Source organism: Chlorocebus sabaeus, chromosome 20, assembly GCF_047675955.1.
Source record: "Chlorocebus sabaeus isolate Y175 chromosome 20, mChlSab1.0.hap1, whole genome shotgun sequence".
Taxonomy (NCBI): domain Eukaryota; kingdom Metazoa; phylum Chordata; class Mammalia; order Primates; family Cercopithecidae; genus Chlorocebus; species Chlorocebus sabaeus.
The window spans coordinates 113,308,039-113,328,061 of NC_132923.1; the positions used below are offsets into that span (position 1 = coordinate 113,308,039).

The window sequence follows — 20,023 nt, forward strand, 5'->3', positions numbered from 1 at the left end:
ACTCCCGAGTGACTGGGACTAAAGGTGTGTGCCACCACACCCAGCTAGTTTTTTTTTATCTTTTGTAGAGACAGGGTTTTGCCATGTTGCCAAGGCCGGCCTCGAACTCCTGAACTCCAGCAGTCCACCCGCCTTGGCCTCCCAAAGTCCTGGGATTATAGGCATGAGCCACAGTACCCCCTGACCCCCTACCCGTTTTTTTTTTGAGACCAAAAAAAAAAAAAAAAGATGGAGTTTTGCCATGTTACCCAGGCTAGTCTTGCTCTGTCATTTAGACTGGGGTGCAGTGGCATAATCACAGATCACTGTAGCCTTGACCTCCCAAGCTCAAGTGATCCTCCCACCTCAGCCTCCCACGTAGCCGGGACTATAGGTGCACCATCACATCTGGCTAATTTTTAATCTTTTAAGAGACAGGGTCTCAATATGTTGCTCAGGCTGGTCTTGAACTCTTGGGCTCAAGCAATCCTCCCGCCCCCGCCCTTCAAAGTGTTGGGATTACAGGTATGAGCCACCATGCCTGGCCCCATTTCACTCCTTTGAACCAGTTTCTGATTTTAAGCTGGGGTTACCAGGGTTCCAAGTATAACAAGGGACAGTGCCTGTTCCCTGCAAATGCTGAGTTCCCTCCCTTTGCTGATAGAATTCTTTCCCCCTGAAATTCCTCTTTCCTCATCCTATGTTACCAACAGAAATTTGGCATCGTATAAGGCCCAGCCCAAGGATACTGATTAAAATCTCTGCCTTAGGAGGTTGCGGTGAGCCGAGATCACCTCCTCCAGACATCGGCCTAGGCAACAAGAGCGAAACTCCATCTCAAAAAAAAAGTCTCTGGCCAGGCGCAGTGGCTCATGCCTGTAATCCCAGCACTTTGGGAGGCCGAGGAGGGCGGATCACGAGGTCAGGAGATGGAGACCATCCTGGCTAACACGGTGAAACCCCGTCTCTACTAAAAATACAAAAAATTAGCCGGGCGTGGTGGCGGGCGCCTATAGTCCCAGCTACTCGGGAGGCTGAGGCAGGAGAATGGCGTGAACCTGGGAGGCGGAGCTTGCAGTGAGTGGAAATCACCCCACTGCATTCCAGCCTGGGAGACGGAGCCAGATGCTGTCTTTAAAAAAAAAAAAAAGTCTCTGCCTTAAACAGTCCAAGACTCAGGCATTTTCTAACTTCTTTTCACTGACACTAAGTAAGGAAGACACAGTATATGGAGTTTTTTGTTTTTTATTTAGACATGGAATTTTCCTTTTCATATAACTTATCTAATTAAAATATTCATCTCGGTAGTTACCACAAAAAAGTAACATAGAAAATTGTATTTACATTTTGGGACCAAAATACAAATGAAGAGCAGGATGACACCTTGCTCCTTTCCCTCCCGCTTCCCAGAAAGAAAAAGCCCCAAAGAAACTGTTCAGTACACCAGGGATCAAAGGGGTAATCTGTAATTTGGTGATCTGTATGTAGTGTAGCACAGAAAAAAAAATTGTACAGTTTTTCCATAAATGAGACCAAAGGTTCAAATTCATCCTGTGTCTGCTCTGCAGTCATTTTAGTAAGCTGGGCAAGGAGGTCATTTAGAAATTGGGTTTTTCCTCTTTCCCCTGACTCTTCGCACCAAGTCACATCCCTGATGTAGATACTCTTGGGGGAGGGGAAAAGATCTGGCTCTATGCAAACAGGGTTCATCAAAAATCTTTATGTGCCAAAATGGATACTGACATTGATATGAACAAATCTGCCTTTTCTTCCCTCCCTGCCTAAAGACTCCTAATGGAAATTAAATCATACACAACTGAATCTAAGATATGAAAAACTGGTTTCAATGACAAAGACTTGAACACAGTTAAGAGACAAATTCAAGGTGGTAGACACCTAGAAAAAGCTATTCTAGGCAGCAGACATCTGGTACCTGATCCAAATGTTCATTTGGTTTCAGGTAAGAGGCTTCCTAATATTAGATTTGGGGGGGGGCAGGCTAGGGATAGGGGTGGAATGGTGTACAAGTGACCAAGAGAAGTAATGCTTTACCCAATTCAAAAATATAGCAAATTAAAACACAGTAACGTTTGTGTCCTGTCACAATAGGCACCCTGCACAGCAATTCACACTGAACAATGTCGAGTTTCTGCTGAACACACTTCCTACATTGCTCTGGAATTCAAAGTTGGCCTAACTGAGGTCTCCAGTTACAGAAAACACTTGCTCTGTATCCTGGGCTTTGAGAAAACTTGTCGGGTTACCACACTTACCATCCCCTCAGTCTGCTTGTCAGGTTCCTTAAGGACGCACATCTCAAATGTATGGCATCTACCTCCACCTGGGTCACAACCAAGTGGGTTTCTACTAGATCAATGTTCTTTGACAGCCAACAAGGGAGCTGACATTGCCCCCTAAGTTCTGATCTTGCTCCTGTTCAACTGGAACTTGATGGATCCCATGTGGTTTCCCCCATCCTGACGCTGTGGCTCAGACACTCTGCCTAAACTGGTCCTTCCCTCCAAATCCTGCCTTAAACACTCAGAAGGTAGAAAACGCTTCAGCGGCAAAGTTCTCTTCCCAAGCCAACAGTTTTGTTCTTCCAATCACATGATCTTACCTTTTAAATAAAAGGCAAAACAAACGAATTTCCAACATAGCATTACAGCTTTAAAAACCATTCACTTCTCATAGTGATTCACAGAGAACAAGAGATTAAAGTGCTGGCTTTTAAATGTCTAAAGTTGCACTCAGGGCTACAAAAAGCCCTGCCATGTGTTTATTTTTCCTTCATGCTGTTGAGGAGAAGGAACGATAGGGAAGGGGATTGGGGGGAAACCCAAAAATTTTCAGTCAGATACTGGAAATTGTAAAAGTGGGAGGTGGGGAGTTCTGTGCAAATCAGTCTCCCAAGGTTCTGTGTCCTCTAGTGAGCCTCAAAGAAAAAAAAACAAAAAGGTAGGGACTCACAAAAAGGATGAGGGAAAGGCTCCAGACCTACAGAGCACCTCCCTTAATAAATACTAGTGAGTAAGAAAGAGATGCTCCTGCACAGGAATGTGCAGCAACACTGGGGAGGGCCTGAGGTGGAGTCCACCGTGCCCTGTTGCCCCACTGAGGCTCCCTTGGGGACAGGTGGTCTGGTGCTCACTCCTCGCCCTATGTGCAGCAGGTACTGTGCAGGCTCTGGAGATGCCCAGTCCTCTGTCTGGACCAGAGTCCACTCAGGAGAGCTGAGCTGGGGCAGGAGAATGGCTTTCACTAGGCTTTCATCTGATTTTAATAAGGACCTGGAAGATAAAAGGCTAAATGTGTGGTAGAGAACAAAAAAACAAAAACAAAAACAAACCTGGGGGGTAATATAAATACAATCTGGGGGCAATATTTATTAATTAAAACTATGTCTTATAGTTTACAAAGATGCTAATGAACAACAAAAGTATAATTGACCTTTAAAATCCTCAGTGAGACAGAGGCTTCACATCTTCTTCAGAATTCTGAAGTGTGCTCCAGGCAGGGAGGCGGGGCTGTGGCACGCAGGTTCCCAGGGGCAGCACCTGCAGACTGCAGGACTTGGAGACCAAAATGATCCATAAAGCAAGACTCCAGTTCCCTGTAGAATTCCATTCCCCAACCCCCACTTTCCTTGTATTCTTGCCTCCCCAGATTCCATTTCCAAGGCAAGTCCTCAGTTTATCGTCGGGAGAATCTGTTCTTGAAAGCTTTAATTGTCTTGGCCATCATTGGGGCAATTTCTGTGAAAAGAGAAACAAGGCAGTTGTCTCAGATCTATGGCGGCTTAGACACACCCCCAGTGGTTTACAGTCAAAGCCAGCTCTGCTACTCTTGGCTGTGCACCACCAGGCAGAGATACAAGTAGTAACTATCTCCTCTGTTTACAATGCAATAAAAACAGCAGCACAGAGCGGACACTTTCAGAGGACCTGCCCAGGGGCATAACAACCACTCTCTAACTATCTGCACCAAAGCTCAGAGAGCCTGGCCAACTTGCCCATGGTTGAACAGTAAGGTACAGAATTGCAATTCAATCTTTGTCAGACTTTCTTATTTTTTTAAAGAAAGGGTCTCACTCTGTCACCCTGGCTAGGGTGCAGTGGCACAATCACAGCACACTGTAGCCTCTACCTCCTAGGCTCCAGAGTAGCTGGGACTACAGGAGTATGCCAGCATGTCTGGCTAATTTTTTTAATTTTCTGTAAAGGCAGGGTCTCACTATGTTGCTCAGGCTGGTCTCAATCTCCTGGGCTCAAGCATCCTCCTACCCCAGCCTCCCAAAATGCTGGGATGACAGGTGTGTGTGAACCACTGCGCCCTGGCCCTTGCCAGACTCTATAAGGCCATACTCAGTCATAACTTTGCCTCACAAATAACCAAACCAGTAAACAGCCCATCTACCCCTAATCTGTCCAGTGTAGAAACAGGTCTAAGGTGGCTCTGCAAGTACTGCCTAAGGAGGGCCAGCCTGCCTCCTGAATGGTTAATCTGAGCATAGCTGCTGCTCAAGCCAGGACTTCTGCCCTCCCATAGGCCCTGCAATTAATACAGAATAAGACTTAAGTTAGGACATCCCCTTAGGATACTAAGGATAGTCTATGGTAATAAAGTTAACAAAATACAAAATAGACGCAACTAGATATACAGAATAAATATTTGGAAGACCCAGCTGGGCATGGTGGCTCACGCTTGTAATCCCAGCACTTTGGGAGGCTGAGGCAGGCGGATCACGAGGTCAAGAGATTGAGACCATCCTGGCTAACACAGTGAAACCCTGTCTCCACTAAAAAATAGAAAAAATTAGGCAGGCGTGGTGGTGAGCACCTGTAGTCCCAGCTACTCAGGAGGCTGCGGCAGGAGAATGGTGTGAACCCGGAAGGCGGAGCTTGCAGTGAGCTGAGATCATGCCACTGCACTCCAGCCTGGGCGACAGAGCGAGACTCCGTCTCAAAAAAAAAAAAAAAAAAAAAAGAGACAGCGTCTGTCACCCAGGCTAGAGTGCAGTGGTACGATCTAGGCTGACTGAAGTCTCGACCTCCCAGGCTCAAGTGATCCTCCCACCTCAGTCTCCTGAGTAGTTGGGACTACAGACATGTACCACTATGCCCAATTTTTAAATTTTTTGTAGAGAGAGGGTCTCATTATGTTGCCCAGGCTGGTCTTGAAGTCCTGGGTTCAAGGGATCCTCTTGCCTCAGCCTGCCAGAGTGCTGGGATTACAGGCATGAGCCACCGCACCTGGACTCACTATAATTATTTAAGAGATATAGTGCACTATGGACAAAGCAGAGGGAAGGAGGGACTGACATTCAGACCAGCTATGTGCAAGGCATCACGCACACGCAACATGCAGTCCACAAAATGTAATACAGTGAATAATGACATTGAGAGTTAAAAACTAGTTCTGAAATAATATTTGAGCAGGAACTCCAAGTTACTTACTCTTCACAGTGGGTTTCCTAGGATCATAGGAAACAGTGCTGCTGACCACTGGTGCCAAGTGGGCACTGCTGGTGCTTGGGCCATCATAGGCCGGCTCCTCGGGGCTGGGGTTAAAGCTGTTGCTACTGGCGGAAGCATGGCTGCTTCCCGTGGGGTACGGGGCTGGCTTAATCCTGCAACACAGGACAACACTGGTTAGTCATGAGCACAAGAAATCTGCCCTGAGCATGAAGAGCCTGAAGCTGGCCTGTGTGAGGATGACTCACCCTGTTTGTGGCTTTGACCAGTGGACCCTAGCACCCTGGATTCAGGTGGTGGCTCAGAGGTGTCTGCATTATCCTTTCAGAGTAAATGATAATCTCAACTAACTTTTCACTGTTTTGGTATAAATCTGTATTTTGAAAATGCTAACGTGGCTTAGACAAAATAACAGTCATTGCAGAAATATGTTTTTTGTTTAGATGAGAAAAGGGAAAGCATAAGGGAATGTTTCCCATAAGCCAGGCTTCGCTCTCCATTTATTCTTGACTACCCTAGGGCAGGAGAAATTATCACCTTGCACTGCAGTCCAAGAAGCAGAGGCTGAGGGAAGTGAGGGAAGTGCTGAGCTGATGAGGTCTGCCTCCACAGTCCACCATCTGCACTGCCTTGCTTTCACCAAAAGCAATTTGCTTCCCATCACTATGGCTACCTCTTAAGGGTTGATAGCACACAAAAGCCAGGTAAGAACACAGATCTTACTTGATTTTCTCAGGGACAGCTGCTCCTCCCGTTCCAAACTTCTCCTGCCTCCTCCGGACGTCACGAGGTGGCTTGGCCACAGAGTTGACAAAGGCCATCTTTGCTTGTCGGCCTGTGGAATTATGGAGATGAACATCTGCCTTCTTGAGCAGAGATGCTACTGTTATTTAAATAATCCACGGGCTTTTCCACTGCCCTGAAACCCCACTATAAGGTAGCGTGGGCTGTGGCAGAAGAAATACTCACCCTGCTACCTGATGTAGGGGCGAGCAGTCCCACACCAGCCAAGCCCACCAAGACCCTGCTATTGACCAGAACACTCATCCTGCCAGTTCTACCCCAGCTCTCCCGTCTCTGTTACCTTTGGGCTTATTGGCATGTGCGAATTGGATGTTCTTTGTTAGTACTCGTAGCCGCTGCTCTCGGGCATCCTGAAGCCGCAGGTACATCTCTCGCCACGACTCATACTCTTCGGGTCTTTCTTCCTTAAAGTCTCGGTGACAGTGAACTTTCCATAATTGATCTGTTTCTTCAATTAATACCTGAAACCAGAACCAGGACATCATTTATGTACAAGCACTTTTATGTACAAGCACTATCTTTTTTTTTTTTTGAGACAGAGCCTTGCTCTGTCGCGTAGACTGGAGTGCAGTGGTGCAATTTTGGCTCACTGCAACCCCTGCCTCCTGGGTTCAAGCGATTCTTGTGCCTCAGCCTCCCAAGTAGCCAGGGCTACAGGTGCTTACCACCATGCCCAGCTAATTTTTTATATTTTTGGTAGAGACGGGGTATCGCCATGTCGGCCAGGCTGGCCTGAAACTCCTGACCTCAAGTGATCCACCCACCTTAGCTTCCCAAAGTGCTGGGATTACAGGCGTGTGTCACCACGCCCGGCCCCATATCTTTTTCTGATTCTTTAATTACCTAGGAGTGACCAGTTTCCTAATAATTTTTTGGTCTTTGTTGTAGTAGTATGTTAAAATACCACAATTCTAGGAAAAAATAACTCACTAAATTTTAAAAATGCTAAGTGTGAGGCACTATGCTAGTTGCTTTTGGTGGCTGTGACAGGATATCACAAAAATTAGTGTAAGATCAGTCTTTTCCTTTAGTAAATCAGCAAAGGGTAGAACTGTGATCAAGTCCAATCAGGTACTTCCCAACATTACGCTGAACTGTGATGGCAGGGGGCAACCTAAGAAGGATGTTAAGTTATTGGCTAGACGCAGTAGCTCATGCCTGTAATCCCAGCACTTCGGGAGGCCAAGATGGGACAATACTTGAGGCCAAGAGTCTGAGAGTCCATCTCTCCAAAAAATAAAAATATTAGCCAGGTGTGGTGGTATGTGCCCGTAGTCCCAGCTACTTGGGAGGATCACTTAAGCCCAGGAGTTCAAGGATGCAGTGAGCCATGATTAGGCTACTGCACTGCAGAGTCTAAGCAACAGAGGTAGACCCTGTCTCAAAAAAAAAAAAAAAAAAAAAAAGATGTTAGGTCATAGAACTCTCAGAATTAAAGAGAGATAGCTGATGCAATCAAATGTGTATACCCATTTCCTAAGGAGGATTTCTGGATAGATCTTGATGTCTCTTAAGAGACATCCAGTCAATCACCAGATGTCAGTGTCAACACAAAGTGCTTTACCCACCCTGAGTCCCAGCTGCTCTGCTGCCAGAATTCTCCCTTGACCTTCATGACTAGGCAAGCTCAAGGGAGGTGTTAAAAGTGTTTTTCTGCCGGGCGCGGTGGCTCAAGCCTGTAATCCCAGCACTTTGGGAGGCCAAGACGGGCGGATCACGAGGTCAGGAGATCGAGACCATCCTGGCGAACACGGTGAAACCCCGTCTCTACTAAAAATACAAAAAACTAGCCGGGCGAGGTGGCGGGCGCCTGTAGTCCCAGCTACTCCGGAGGCTGAGGCAGGAGAATGGCGTAAACCCGGGAGGCGGAGCTTGCAGTGAGCTGAGATCCGGCCACTGCACTCCAGCCTGGGTGACAGAGCCAGACTCCGTCTCAAAAAAAAAAAAAAAAAAAAAGTGTTTTTCTGCTCCCTTTGAATCCCACCTTGATCCCAGCCAAAGAGGCCCACTTAAGGTGCCAGGAGCAAGTGCTAATAACATGCTTGTTTAAAGGCCCACAACAATGCTCTGACCACTGATCTGCCCTTCAGCCACAGCAGAGTCACAGGGACAAAGCTATTTCCAGAGGTACAAGCCAGAAAACTGCCCTCTTCCCACCCAAACAGAATACTCACATGATTGTATTCCTCTATGCGATACAGCTGATCAGGTGTACATCTCTCCAAAACGGGTTCAAGAACAGAGTATGGGACTCCTCCCACTTCAAAGATTGCTGCAGAGAAATCAAAGGTGAAAGCACTGAATAGCAGCCAAGCCACCCAGTGATAAGGTCCAAGTGCTACAACGTGCATGAGAGCTAGACAGAAGCATGTGACTCACAATCGATGTTGTTTTTAAGTACTCGGATGCATTGCTGGTGCAAGGTCATCATTTTAGGGAGATAGGCACACTTGGAACCAGAATACACCTGCATCTTGGAATTCATTCTGCGCCCAGTAAATCCAGCTTCTTCTTCTTCCTGGGGTGAAGAGAATGCTATAGGGCAAGAAAAACACAAAAGGGAATTACAAAAGGCCCTAAGTGATCCAGTGAAAACTCTCCTTCTACCCCCCTCAGCCTCCCACTTCCCTTTCCCAATGGCAATCCACGCTAGATTCTTGTAGATCCTTCCAGAGAATTTAAAAATAAGCTCCTGTAATCCCAGCACTTTGGGAGGCCAAGGCAGACGAATCATCTGAGGTCGAGAATTCGAGACCAGCCTGCCCAACATTCACCTGTAGTCCCAGCTACTCAGGAGGCTAAGGCAGAGGAATTGCTTGAACCTAGGAGGTGGAGGCTGCAGTGAGCCAAGACTGAGCTACTGCACTCCAGCCTGGGCAATAGAGCAAGACTCTCAACACACAGAAAAAAAAAAAAAGCAAATATCTCTTATTCCTTTTAAACCAATTAATCAATTAATAACATACTCACTACATACACTGCTTTTTTTCATTTGCCACATCTGAGCGATCATTCCATGTCAGTGCATAGACTTTCCACATTTTTTTTTTTTTTTACTATGGCATAGGATGCCACTGTGTAAATGAACCATGATTTATCTGTTAGTCTCCTGCTGACGGACCCTTATGTGGCTTCTACTTCTTTTGCTATGAAAATTAGACATTTTTTTCTTTCAGACAAAAATCCTATAACACATAGGATAAAGGGCTGCTAATAGCAGCAGCAATTTACTAAACAATTACTATGTGATAAACTCAGAACAAAAAGGCATCACTTCTGAATTCACTAAACTGAGCCCTATGGGGCAGATACCATCATAACTCCCATTTACACAATATATACAACTAAGGTCCAAAGAAATTAAGGTATTTCTCAAGGTCATATAACTTATAGCAACCAGAGTTAGGATTCAAACCAAAGCCATCAAACTTCAGAGTCTATGCACTTAGGAAATGCATCAAAAATCTGATGTTATGGTGATAGAAGTTTTTTTGTTTGTTTTCAAACAGCCTTGCTCTGTCACTCAAGCTAGAGTGCATAGCTCACTGCAGCCTGGAACGCCTGGGCTCAAGTGTTCCTCCCACCTCAGTCTACCGAGTACCTGGGATGTGCCACCACGCCTGGCTATTTTTTTTTTCCTCTTATAGAGACAGCATCTTGCTGTATTGACCAGGGTGGTTTAGAACTCTTTTTTTTTTTTTTTTGAAATGGAATTTAGCTCTTGTTACCCAGGCTTGAGTGCAATGGCACAATCTCAGCCCACTGTAACCTCCGCCTCCTAGGTTCAAGCGATTCACCTGCCTCAGCTTCCAGAGTAGCTGGGATCACAGGCACGCGCTACCATGCCTGGCTAATTTTTATATTTTTAGTTGAAACAGGGTTTCACCATGTTGGCCGGGCTGGTCTCGAACTTCTTACCTAAGGGGACCCACCTGCCTTGGCCTCCCAAAGTGCTAGGATTACAGGAGTGAGCCATCACGCCCGGTCAGTTTAGAACTCTTGGCCACAAGCAATCCTCCTGCCTCGGCCTCCCAAAGTGCTGGAATTATAGGTTTGAGCCACTGCACCCTACCTTGAATGAATTTTTACATCTTTTTCCCATTAAGAAAAAGAAGATATAAAAAATTACCTTTTCGCTTTGGCTGGAAGGAGGATATCAGCTCGAGGGAAGGCAGTGGACGGTAATTGGCCTGTATTGCGGGTAACGGGAGGTCTGGCAACACCGGCAACACATCGGGCACCTGCGGGGGACAGACCCATGGGTGGAGAGTCAGTGAGTATGAGCACAGCTCTCTTTCCTACACTCTATTCCCAGGAGCATTAACTGGATACCTTGCACAGGAAGATCCGGGCTGGAGGGGGCCACAGTCATGCCTGACACTACCTCAGTCAGGAAATAAATACAGATGGGCCCATCGCAAAAGAATAACGCAGAAAATTCTTATTTGGGGTACAATGTACCCTGACAACCAGTAAAGCCCAGAGGAAATTACCGCAAGCTGAAATTCAACAGGCCCCCTAAAAGCAAGCTAAGGAAAACAGTGGCAGGGCAATCCTCTGAGCTCTGCAGGGCCAGGTGCTCTGGGTGGGAAGCCACCAAGGGGCTGAAGGGGTTACCTTTCTCAGCTTGGCTGAATCAGCTCCAGCCGGCTGCAGCTTCTCTGACTTGGTTTTGTTCACCTTGGGTAATTTCTGAACTGAGTCCAAGTTTTTACTAGTGCTTTTAGAGTCATTTTTTTTAAGTCCTTTATCTCCAAGTGCTGTGGCTGAAGTTTTCACGATCTTTTTCTTTTTCTTCCGGGGCTGGTCATAGCTGAGGTAGGATTCGAAAGACATGGTTGGCTGCTCGAATTCATCCTCCATGTCTGTCTCCTCAACTTTAGGGAGGGAGCCCAGTGACTTTCTATCCAAATTAGTTTTGACTTTCCCTTCTGGAGTCTTTAGGTTGTTAGAACCCTTCTCTTTTACCTTGGGCAACAGGTCTCCTGCTCCTTTTCCTGTGTCGAAGCTGTCCAGACCTTGCTTGCTTTTGTCCAATTTGGCTTTCTCCGGGTCTCTGTGCTTTGGCTTTTTCAGGTGGTTGTCTGAAGCAGCCTCTGAGGGAGGCAAACACTTCTTCTTCAGGCTGCTGCCCTCTCTGTCCTTCTCTTTCTTTACGCCACTAGAGGGCGGTTTCTCCCTTGCACTGTCCCCTGAGGGTGGCCTTCGGTTCTCCTCTTTGGAGAGGGCCTTGTGTGATTTCTCTCTGCTCACCACAGAGGCCTTCTCATCACTCTTGGCATCCACGAGGCGTTTGTCCCTGTGGGAAGATTTGTGCTCCTTGTTTTGACTCACAACCCCTTTCCCATGGGGTTCACCCAGGTGTCGTTCTTGGCTGGCCCCCAGTCTGTCCTGAAAGGCATTGCTGTGGCCTTTCCCAGGCTTCTGGTGTGAAACAATGGGCTCCTGGTCCTCCTCCAGGGATCTGTAGTGGTCGACGTACATCTGATGAGGACTGGTACAAGATGGAGGGGATTGAACGTGGCCGTAATCAGAAGACTCAGGGTCTGAAGAGTAAGTTGGTGACATTCTGTGACACCTCTTTCTCTCATCTCTCCTCTCATGACCATGGGACACTTTGTGAGGTCTCTCAAGCTCTGAGAGTTTCCTATGTTTCTTCTGCCTGTGGTCAGGGCTATAGGATCGGCTCCCTGTGGCTTTCCAGGTTTCTTGGTAGTCCCCCTCCATCTCCTCCTCCTTCTGCAGGGCATCCCGAGGGCGCTTTCGGGAACTGCTCTTCTCAAAGTCCTGTTCATCAGGCTCAGCATTTCTAAAATAAAACAAAAAGCAGACAAAGGAGGTCTAAATCTTGCTTGTTGAGGGACAAAGTCACAGAACCTGAACTCACCAAAGAAGTGAAGATGCAGAGTTAGAAACAACAAGGTCTTAAGAAGAAGGTAAGTGGGTTATGCTTAAAGATACTCAAGTCTTAAAACCGGGAAAACCCAAATGAGAAACGGTGAGTTTAACTACAAGATGCAAAGATCAAATATCTCATATACACGAAAATGTGAAGATTTTTTAAAACATGGGGACATGTTTGTTATATAAAATGGGGGCTGCTCATTATTTATCTAGTTCACAACTAAAAAAAAAAATGCCATTTAAGGAGCGGTTAGAAAGAAACATACCAAAATGTTCATAACGTTTGTCTTTGCATGATAGAAATAGGAAATTTTGATTTCTGTTTTTAATATTCTCTAATATTCTACAATGATCATGGATTATTTTTATAATTGAGGCAAAACAGTTTTAGAAGGCAAAAGAGAAATAATAAAGAAAACCTTTTCTATCTGTAAATACTTCAGGTAACCCAATTTAACCATGAAATTAAACAAATCTAAAGAGAAATGTTCTTACCGTTCCACAGGAACCAGCTTCTTCCACTGGGCCACTAGGTCCCTGGCAAAGCTTCCAACATGCTCGTGCTTTCGCAAGCTATTTACTGTTTTCCCAACCCCAGTCTCCTAAAATTTGACAAAGTAATTGTTAGAGGGGTCTGGAACTAGGCTAACGTTTTCCTAAAGAAATAAGGCCTCCTGCTTTGAGAAACTCAACAAGCAATACTTCCTTCCTAAAACATAACCCTGCAAATCTTAACACTAAATTACTTTGTGCCTATGCCCCAAATCTCTAATGACACACAGTAGCAAAGCGTACCAAGTTCAGAGAAGGAAAAAAACACTTGTAGAACTTTAATGATAACAACAGTGATTAGGGCAGGTGTTAGGCACTAAGATAAGAGCTTTGCATACACTTCTGAATCAGTCTTTACAATAACTCTGTGAGGCAGGAATCAGACCCATTTTACATAGGAACAGCCTGAAGTCACAGAACCCAGATTTGAATCTGGGACTAGTTGATGCCAAAGTCAATGTTCTTTTAATTCTAATTTTGAAATAAAGTCATGTAACAATATTCACCATTTTAACTAAAGTACATAATTCAGTGGTTTCCAGAACATTCACAATATTGTATAACCATTATAACCATCTAATTCCAGAACATTTACATTACCCTAAAAAGAAATCCTGTTCCTCCCAATTCTTCTAGCCCCTGGCAACCACTAATCTACTTTCTGTCTATGGACTTGCATGTTCTGGACATTTCATATGAATGGAATCAGACAATATGTGGCCTTTTGTGTCTGGTTTCTTTCACTTCCAAAGCCCATACTTGTAACCTTACTCTACACACTCCCCAGTGAGAAGGGAATGGAGATATATATATATAGTGAGAAGGGAATGGAGATATATATATCATTATATAATATTTAAAGTCACACAGTTCTTACCGCAAGAATGTCTACTGTAATAGGCAGGGTGGAGAGTTTCTTCAAATATTTCAATAGCTGCAAAGAAGAAAACATTAATTTCAATAGTCATATTCACTTTAAGAATATCTGATTATTAAGTGCTTAGTGCTAACCATTTACAGTAATGAGTATAAGTATTATCCCTATTTATAGTAATAAGTAATATCCCTATTTTACAAGTGTGAAAATAGGCTCATCAAAGTTATGTTTCTTGTCCCAAGATGCAAGTGGGGCAAGATTCACTTAGGTCTGTGGCTTTAGATTCCCTGCTTTCAACCACTGTGTTACACCAAGGGGAAATAAGATGTAGAGAAGAGAATCAAAACTTACCAACTCTGATAAAAGCCATCAACAACTATCATTTTTGCCCTAGTTTTGATATAATTTATGAGAAAGGTACCAGTTTTAGGAGAATTACCCACGGACGTGGCACAGAGGAAGTAAAAGGAAGAAAAGGCCTCTACAGGAAAAGACCATCATGTTTCCAGAAGGGCCACAGTGTTTAACAGAATTGTTTTCTTCTATATAAATGTAAAGCCAAGAACCATTTTGAATTGCCAGAATCACAGCTTTGATGTTAACGGTGGACACAAAATGCCTCAGTAGATTAGAAAAGTGATCTGGGTTTGACCACATTTCCTTCCTATAGTCCCTAAAACTAGGTCAAAATCAGTATAGCAGAGCTGTTAAGATGGAGTTCTGGAGTCAGAGACAGGCTTCACAGTCTGGCTTTGTCACTCCTTGATGGGAGATCTTGAGTAAGTCAAAAACATCCCCAAACTTCAGTTACTTCATCTGCAAAACAGGAACTTGGTCCTGTCTCTACTTCACAAACTATGAGGATTCATTGAGACAAACCATGTGCAGTCCTTAGTCATAGTGTCTAGAACAATATGAAAGCTCACTGAATACTTATCATTTCATTCATCGACTGACAGCTTTCAACGTTCTGCCCTAGATCTTCAACCAGATATTCCTCAGCCAATTCCTACTTGCTCTATTTCTAACAAAAGTCATGACTGGCCACACCTTTCTCTAGGAAATGTCTATGTGTATCTAAACATACTCACCATACAAGGAGTGCTTCAAAGTACAAGTAGTTTAAAATAGATAACTGTGGTTACCTTTATATTTAAATACTATATAACAAGATCTGTTCTTTTACCATGTGGGGCCCAGGCTATAACTGGTATGCCAGATTGCTATTAGGTGAAGTAACAAGTCTGTTTTTCTGGTCATTCTGCTTCAATCATTACACCAGACAGAGCAATTGGATCACAAGTGATAATCTTGTTTGAGATCAAGTAAGAGGCCAAGTGGCATATCTAGGGAGTTTTACCTTCATAGTTGAGTGAAAATTATCCTCCACTTCAAATCCTATCACCACCAACATCCAACTCAGGAAAAATTTTGTGTTTCTTGCCACCCAAGCTATGGGTGCAAAGACTAATAATGCCAATTCCTTCACTTAAAGGAAAATTTTAAATCACTGAAAAGGTAAAAAACAAGTGGTTCTCTTATAATGCCATTCCTTGGAAGGAGTAGGTTGGAAACATTCACATACCATCTACTGTGTGTCAGCTACTACACTAAGTTCTTACATGTATTACCTCATTTCATCCCTACTAACCAACTCTATAAAGTGGATGTTATTCTCCCTATTTTACAGATATTGCAACTGAGCCCAATCAGGTTAGGTAACTTGCTTAACAAGATGCAAAGTCAAATGTGTCTACTACAGTAAGTAAAGCCAGGAGAAGCATCTAACATCAGAACACTGTCCTTAGGAAAAGAAAATAGAGCGGCAGCTCATATACTTCTTAGCATACTTGCAAGAAAGCAGAAAAACTCCTTCTATGATGTCATTAGACAGTTCAGAACCCACATAGTAAAGGAGGTCACCAAGGGGACAAAGGTGTCCCAGGACCTCTACAAAGCCAACATATAAGGATGAGGCTGGAATCACTGTGGGTGTGTTTATCTCAAAGCCTAGCGCTAACTGGAAGAACAAATGCTGTCTTTCTGCTTTACTTTGGGTTGGTAGGGGTGATTTAAAAGCAGATAAAACTAAAACCCTCAAGATTTTCAGACTCATTTAGTCTAACACAAGAGAAAAAAGGACTTCACAACCCCTCTATTTTCAGTAAATTTCAAGAAAGAACAAAGCAATAACAAGACAAAGGCACATTGGGCATCCTCAGGTGGATCGAAACTTGCTGTTACCAAACAAGGTCCCAACTGTAGAGCTTGTAAGAACTGATAACAGGCAATTGAGAGATATCAAACATTTGCGGGGTGCATGTTTAGGCATCTCAGTTGTCCCCTGCACAATCCTTCAACCCAAAAAAGCAAAAAATATTTTTAATGTCACCTGCCATCAAAATGTTCTTGGTAGTTTTCACAGTCAAAATATAAGACAGGACAAGTTAACTATTTTTTGGGGGGGGTTGGAGTTTTGCTTTTGTTGCCCAGGCTGGAGTGTAATGGTGCCATCTCGGCTCACAGCAACCTCTGCCTCCTGGGTTCAAGCGATTCTCCTGCCTTAGCCTCCCAAGTACCTGGGATTACAGGTACCCCCAACCATGACCAACTAATTTTTGTATTTTTAGTAGAGACGGGGTTTCATCATGTTGGCCAGGCTGGTCTCGAACTCTTGACCTCACATGATCCGCCCGCCTTGGCCTCTCAAAGTGCTGTGATTACAAATGTGAGCCATGGAGCCCGGCCAACTCTGTGTGTGCGGTTTTTTTTCCTTTTTTCTTTTTTTTTTGAGACAGTTTCGCTCTTGTTGCCCATGCTGGAGTGCAATGGCGCGATCTCAGCTCGCTGCAACCTCTGCCTCCCGGGTTTGAGCGATTCTCCTGCCTCAGTCTCCCGAGTAGCTGGGATTACAGGTGCCTGCCACCACACCCGGCTAATTTTCGTACTTTTAGTAGAGCCGAGATTTCACCATGTTTGCCAGGCTGGTCTCACACTCCTGATCTCAGGTGATCCACCCACCTCGGCCTCCCAAAGTGCTGGGATTACAGGTGTGAGCCACTGCACTTGGCCTAAGGACAGGTAACTTTTATTAGCCATGAACTATGAAACATAAAAACAGAAACCAAGTGGCCCTAGCCTGCTGATACCTTCTCCCTCAAGTGAGCCAAGATGATAGATGAAAAAGTGAAAACAGAGTTACAGCAATGTCTAATACCAGAAAATCCATGAACATACGTGTGGAATCAAACCCTTGGCTAATAATGGTTTGAAAGCAAGATCTGGTTGCAAATTCAACAGTGCTATATAATCATCTTGCAATTTCACATACAACCTGTAGGAGCTTGTTAGGTTACCAGAAGGTTGAAAGGAACAAGGCCAACATGCCAGCTTGCAATTTTCCCTCTGCAGTTAACTCATTTCTCAATGTCGACTATTATGCCCTTTGCAAAAATGATCTCCCAACATTTTCTCATCTTCATAATGCTCACTTCACAATGCAAAGCTAGAAGTTCAGGGTGATTTTTTATGTAGAAAAAGCCCAAATCCTCAAAAAAAAAAAAAAATCATTAATAATTCAACTAGGTTAAGGTGGAATAAGCCTTTTCCTAATTTTATATTTCATGCAAATCAACCAATAGAAAAACTACTTCCAAATCTAAATTCTAGTTTAAAAAAAAAAAAAAGACTGTAGACACTATATAGAACATTTTAATCTGACCTAAATAAAGAACAAATGGGGGTAGTTATTATATGGCATTGTTTTAAGGTATCAAACGTCAGTCACAGATCTTACAGTGTTTAGGAAAACAAACTAGTACTAAAATAATGACCATTTATTAGATGTCCACAAGGGGTTACTGTAAAAAGAAACTTGTAAGCATGCCTGACCACTAGGTACGGTACTGAAGCTGCAACAGAAAACATGGCACAATGAAAGCATTTTAAGTTTTCCCAGATTTGTAACTAAAATGGCTTCCTGAAGAAGTGAATCTTCGGGCTAGGTATGAACAAGAAGCCTTAAAAAGTGGTCTGATGGTGAGAGGCTGTGTACGGCCTTTGGAATTGGAGAAACCCTACCTCCAACAGGCTAGAACAAGGTAAAGAGAAAGTGGCTCTTCAAGAAAACAACAACAACAACAACAACAAAAACCCGAAGAACGACGATTGGTATCTTCTGAGCACTGACTTTCAGCCTGGTACCTTAGCCTTTCAGGTTAGTCCTAGGAAGCAGCAGGTGAGGAAGAGGCTCAGCAAAGCAGTTCCCCCACGGCCCTAGCGCTCCCTCCACGACTTCCTCTTCCACCAGGACTGAGCTCCAACTCCAAGAACTGCCCGCCCCGGCCAGAATGATGACGGGGAATGCCAAACACGTAGTGCTTTCATCGTTGTATTTCCACTTAAAAAATTCTGACAGCCGAGTTCAACACCAGCCTGGCCAACCCAGTGAAATCCCGTCTCTACTAAAAATACAAAAATTAGCCAGGCGTGGTGGCGGGCGCCTGTAATCCCAGCTACTGGGGAGGCTGAGGCAGAGAACTGCTTGAACCCAGGAGGCGGAGGTTGCAGGGAGCCGAGATCGCGCCACTGCACTCCAGCCTGGGCGACCAGAGCAAGACTAGTCTCAAAGAAAAAAAAAAATATATACTGACAACCACCAGACTGTCTCCTGGAGACCATGGAGAAGTGACAGAAAGATGGAAAGGTACAAGAACGCTTTTAACTTAATGTTCAGTTTGTACAATAAACAACAAAAACCAGTTAACTACAATTAAAAACAGTTGCCCATCATTCGAACAACGAGAAACGGTAGCTTTTACCTTCCTATTAATCGCCAAAAGGAAACCTAGCTGCGACTTCCAACCCCGGGCCCACGCCTCTTTTTCAATTCAAACCTAAGTTTTCAGGAGTACGCCTAGGTGACGTGAGGCTTTATTCTGTTTTGAAAGGGATTCACTGAAAAAGCGAAAGGTCCACGTTCTGATATCCAGCCGGAGAGTAGTAACCGCGTCTCCGAAAGGCGCGGACGACACCACGAGCACAGGCTCCGCAGCGTTCGGGCGCCCGGTCTCCTCCTCCCGGCGAACACGCACCCGCTGGTGAGTCCGCGCCGCTCCGCGGGGAGCCGGCCACCAGCGCAGGCACCGGGCGGCCAGCGAGGCGGTGGCCAGCGCCCTCCCGCCCCGGGCGCGCTCTCCCGCAGGAAACAGCTGGCTCGGGACGCCACGGGAGCGCCTCCGGGTAGAAGCGCTGGGCACGCGGTGTCCACACCGGGCGCGCCCCCGTCCGGGGCCCGCGAGGGAGGGGGAGCGGCCGGGGCCCGGCGTCCCGACGCCCGACGCACGGGGTCCCAGCGCGCGAGCAGCGGCCAATGGCCGCGAACTTCACGACCCCAGCCCCGCGGGGCCTGGCTCAGGGTCCCGGTCCCCGAACCCCGCCGCGCCCGGGCCGCGACCGTTACGGGGCCCGCACCGACCCAACGCCCACCCCGCTACGCGCCGCCCCCTCGCTCACCTTCTTAGGATCCGGGTTCGCGACCAGGCGCGCCTGCAGCTTCTCCACAACTTGGAGCGCCGACTCCGCCGCCATCGCTGTCACTGGCGCGGCCTCCTCGCCGGAACTGGGCTCGCGTCGCGTCCTCGGGCCGCAGCTCCGCCCTCCGTGCATCCCGGCGGAGACGGAAGCGCGCCTGGCCCCTTCCGGGCCTCGGCTGGGGTGTGCGGGGGGCGGCGGGCCGCAGGCTCCGCCCCCAGGGCCGGGTCCCCAGCGCCCACCCAGCGGCCGCGCACGCCTCGCGCCCCGGCCCCAGGTGTGCGCGCTGAGGGCTGGGGGCTGCTCGGACCGTGTGCGCCTCCGCCGCCGGCACCCCAGCTCCCGGTGCTCGCGTGCTGAGCCCAAGCCTGGAAGATCTCTCCAGGGTCTAGTTCAAGACGGAATGAGGACAGCGTGCCAGACTCTGGCTTTATAAATCCTAACGCTTTCCCCCTCCCGGGGCCTAGCCACGCCCTAATGAACACCCTGTCAGGGGTCCCGGGCTGGTGCCCGCCCTAGGAGTCCTAAGGTACTCGCGGTAGCAGCCACCCTAGGCTGAGCACACGATGCGTCAGTAGACTCTATTTTCCAGCCTCAGTACGACCTGATGAAACGAGTTGTATCATCTTCATTTTACAGATGAGGAAACTGAGGTTCAAGGAGATCAAATTAACTTGCAGATGGCCGCAGAACAGGAAAGAACTGAAAATGGAACCTGAATCTAAGATGTCTAGGACCACTGTGAGCGCACATTTCTGAACAGGTCGAGGAATTGAGGCCCAGAGAAAGGGATTTGTCAAGATCCAAACAGCTTAGTTCCTTCCATGAGGCAATAATAGCCCATGTGTCTTGTTTTCCCCACAGTGTCTGGCACATAGGCACCGAATAAATACTTCTTGAA

General features: G+C 46.1%; 1 protein-coding gene across 2 annotated transcripts; it reads right to left on the minus strand.

Moving 5' to 3' along the window:
- Positions 1-1,208: 1,208 nt before the first annotated feature.
- On the minus strand, positions 1,209-19,277 carry ELOA (elongin A). Of its 2 annotated transcripts, none has more exons than XM_007980070.3 (11): positions 19,105-19,277; positions 13,591-13,647; positions 12,657-12,763; positions 10,875-12,066; positions 10,387-10,498; positions 8,637-8,792; positions 8,432-8,529; positions 6,538-6,718; positions 6,177-6,288; positions 5,436-5,608; positions 1,209-3,734 (listed from the first exon to the last, which is right to left on the minus strand). In XM_007980070.3, the coding sequence occupies exons 1-11, from the start codon at positions 19,255-19,257 to the stop codon at positions 3,673-3,675; spliced, it is 2,403 nt and encodes an 800-aa protein (XP_007978261.1). In that variant the 5' UTR covers positions 19,258-19,277; the 3' UTR covers positions 1,209-3,672. The 2 variants fall into 2 exon arrangements, with proteins under 2 accessions (XP_007978261.1, XP_037860334.1); XM_038004406.2 differs by lacking the exon at positions 19,105-19,277 and adding an exon at positions 18,411-18,433.
- Positions 19,278-20,023: the final 746 nt, after the last annotated feature.

Excerpts from the sequence above, each read along its gene's own strand:
- ELOA (XM_007980070.3), bottom strand. The coding sequence starts at position 19,257 with ATGCACGGAGGGCGGAGCTGCGGCCCGAGGACGCGACGCGAGCCCAGT. Across the intron at positions 12,067-12,656 it reads AAGCTGGTTCCTGTGGAACG|AAATGCTGAGCCTGATGAAC; the intron begins GTAAGAACATTT and ends GTTTTATTTTAG. Across the intron at positions 3,735-5,435 it reads TAGGAAACCCACTGTGAAGA|AAATTGCCCCAATGATGGCC; the intron begins GTAAGTAACTTG and ends CTCTTTTCACAG.